General features: G+C 35.1%; 1 protein-coding gene across 1 annotated transcript; it reads right to left on the bottom strand.

Moving 5' to 3' along the window:
• Nucleotides 1-1,002: 1,002 nt before the first annotated feature.
• LOC131857000 (uncharacterized) lies at nucleotides 1,003-1,635 on the bottom strand. Its single transcript, XM_059208980.1, has one exon. It carries the CDS (start codon nucleotides 1,633-1,635, stop codon nucleotides 1,003-1,005), a length of 633 nt encoding a protein of 210 aa, XP_059064963.1.
• Nucleotides 1,636-3,685: the final 2,050 nt, after the last annotated feature.

Raw genomic sequence — 3,685 nt, 5'->3', positions numbered from 1 at the left:
AGTATATGAAGAAGATATTTGATAGCGTATTCACAATTTGCCATCTTCTTTAAAGTCTTCGCGATTATAGACATCTCAATTTTTTTGACGTCTTTTGACCCTCTTCTCAACATCGCCCTAAGCTCGCATTGTCTCCCCAACCTTCGCAACCTCCGCTTTTGACCTCTTCAAGCAATTCTTCAATTATTTTTTAAAGGGTATTTTTCTTACAAATTCAAATATACAATAATAATAGAGAAATAAGGAAAATGTAAGAAAAAAACGTGTATATTATATTCTTAATAAAATGGATTACAACATTTAGAAAATAATATGTTTCAGTCATAAGGGTCTTCTTACTACATAAATTTGCAAGCTAGAGCCGCAATGTGCACTATAGGAAGTGTATTTTGTAACCCTTGTTAACCCCTTCATTTAGCACCAATAATCGCCTTACAATGTTTTGGAAAGTCTAACTTTCCCTCTTTTTTGCACCTAGCCATCCATCAGTTTGTTTTTCTTGTCTATGTGGAATTTCCTTGAAACATGAGTTTTGATGGCACAACTTTCAAGAGCCATAACTTTTGATTTAGGTGTTTGATTCGGTATTATAATATATTGTTGGAAAGCTTGTGAAGATATCTACAACAACAAATACATTCGAAGATATATTTACCCAGATTTTAAACATTTATAGGGCATCTAAAGTCCTCAAATTTGAGTTTGAAACTTCATTGCAAAAATTTCTTAGGACAAAAGCTTTGACATCTTCCAAACGATGTAGGATCTGGAGATGGTTATTTCACCCATCATTTTATTTTCAATTTTGCTCCTTGAAGTCAGTTTTGATGGCCATATGAACTTGAATAGGTCGACTTACTGAAAATAGCAGGTGAATATTTTAGCCATTTCAAACTTCTAACAATCCTACACTTCATATGTGTCATCATGGGATTCAAAAAAACTAAAGAAAAATACAAGGAAAAATGAAAATATAATATTTTGGGTGATGAGAGATTACCCTTACACCGCTAGATGGTTCTGCATCAGACACCTAGGGTAGTTTGAGAAGTGACCTTGCCACATTTTAGGTGTTCGAGGAAAACCAAGATGGTTAACTTCATCCTTAGACAACCTTGATGAATCTTCAATAGGCCTTCCTTTAGACTTGACCAAATACTCCTCATATTGCTTATTTCTTATGCTTGCACCCACATGACTATCCAAGATGTCTTCTATCTCCTCCTCCTCTAAAGTAGTTGTTGGAATATTCCACTGTGTTTTTTCTATTTCATCTTCAATACCACCTTCATGATACTTTGTCGAATCTGAAATATTAAAGACAACTAAAATTTTAAGTCCACTTGGCAACTCTAGCTCATGAGCATTTCCTAAATCACACTTCTTTAGGATTTTGTGTGGCCCTAATTTCTTCATATTCGACTTATTATATGTTCCCATTGGAAACCTCTCTTTTCTCAAATGAACCATGACTTCTTCTTGAATCTTTAATTCCTTATTTCTCCTTTCCTTATTTTCCTTAGCCTTGTAATTAATATTCATCTTATTAATATGCTTTCTCACTTCTTCATGCAAATTCTTCGGGTGCTCTACAAAGTTTTTAGCTTCAACACTACTCTTTTCTCCTTTGTCCATCTTTCTTAAATTGAAAGCATTTCTAGGGCTACTTCCATATACAATCTGGAATGGTGATTTACCAATACTCCTTTTGAAAAATTTGTCTGCAAACTCTGCCTATGGTATAATCAAATCCTATCCCTTGGTCTTATCTCCTACTAAGCATCTCAATAGAGTACCCAAACTCCTCTTCACCACTCTACTCTACTCATTGGTCTGTCGATGGTGTGTTGAACTAAACTTCAAATCTATCTTCAACTTTTTCCACAATTTCCTCAAAGTGATCTATAGGCTTTAAGGACAATTTGAGGTGGTAAAAATAAAATAAATAGATTTGAAGACCTGGTTGAAGTAATACTAGAGCTCAAGTTTTATTGCAGATAATAAGGAAATGGAGGCTTGGATGGCAGTGGCCAAATTTGGTGCTATGGTTGAAAAGTGGGAAGCGCTAGATAATTCAGTGAATGAGCTTTGTGAGAAAGTTAGCTCCACAATAATAACATGAAAGATTTGGTTGAGGCACTGCATAACAATCAGGACTCCACGAAGATGAAAATGGAGAATATTTTTGCACAGAACATGGAGAACATGGAGATAACTGAGAAAAATTTCACTACGCTCCAAGGTATTCAAGAAGAAATTGCGAGGATGCGAGCTAAGAAGAGGCACCATTTGGAGTCCTCCACTACTATGAGGCTTGATGCATCTGTATCTTAGAAGGTGGAAGCCAAGCCACACTCCCTGACTATATCCTCAGGGAAAGGTTCGAATAGAAAGCTCTCCTTTTCAAAAAAATACAAAGAGATATGCTAGGATAGGAAGCTGGTGCTTTCCTCTACTAGGTAATCCATCGATTCATTCTCTTTCAGTGGAGGAGTATCCTATTTTATTTTTCTAGTCTATTGGGTTTTTCTGTTCGGTTTTTGGGGTTTTGTTAGTGGTGGTCAAAGCCCGACGAGTTTTGTTCCTTTCTGGTAGTAAGCATTCTGCCTTGGGTCCTCACCCATCATTAGCTCTTATTTTTTTCACTCGCTAGTTTTGTAGTTATGTAAAGGTTTGGGCCTCTCCTAGTTTAATATACTCAAAACTTGGTGTCTCAATCCAAAACTACACTTTTTGGTAGACAATGTAATCTCACCACATCTCAAAAAAATAGCTCTGCCACATGAATAACATCATTAGTCTTCTTACAAGGAATATATTGTACCATCTTCGAGAATATATCCACCACCACAAATATAGAATCATTTCCTCTTTGAGTCCTTGGTAAACCTGGTAAACCAAGAACAAAATCCATACTAATATCCTTCCATGGCATCTCTAGTACAGGTAATGGCTAATATAGCCCTATATTTTGGATGGTTCCTTTTTGCATCTGACATATTTTACTACTTTGCACAAACTTTCTATCTTGCTGCAATTATGGCCAATAATAATGATCACTGACAAGAGCAATGGTCTTATCTTGACCTAAGTTTCTACCCAATCCTCCAAGTTATGATTCTCCTTAATTAGGTTCTCCCTCATGAAACTCTTTGGAATTCACAACTGAATTCCTCTCAATAACATCTCATATTGAATTGTGAAATGCAACCACTTGGTCCCATCTAAAGTAACAAAATCCATGCAATGTCTCCAAGCCTCACAAAAATCAGGATCCTCTAGATAAAAATCCTTGAGTTCATGGAATCCAACAACTTTGATCTACATCTCATTCAACAAATTTTTCCTTCTACTCAAGGAATTCACAACTCTATTAGACTTTCCATTCTTGGAATTCAAAATAAAGGTGTAACTTAGCTAAAACTCAACCCATTTCAATTGCTTTTGATTCAACTTTCCTTGGTTGTCCAAATACTATAAATCTTGATTATCAATTAATAAAACAAAATCTTTTGGAAAAAGATAATGTCTTCACTTATTAAATGATTAAACTATAGCATAATACTCCTGATCATAAAATTAATATTTTCTCTTGACATCATTCAACTTTTCAGTAAAATAAGAAATGGGTTTACCTTCTTGACTCATAACAAGTCCAATGACATTGTCACTAGCATCACAATCT

Source organism: Cryptomeria japonica, chromosome 7, assembly GCF_030272615.1.
Source record: "Cryptomeria japonica chromosome 7, Sugi_1.0, whole genome shotgun sequence".
NCBI lineage: Eukaryota > Viridiplantae > Streptophyta > Pinopsida > Cupressales > Cupressaceae > Cryptomeria > Cryptomeria japonica.
This window is presented reverse-complemented; position numbering and strand designations above follow the sequence as displayed.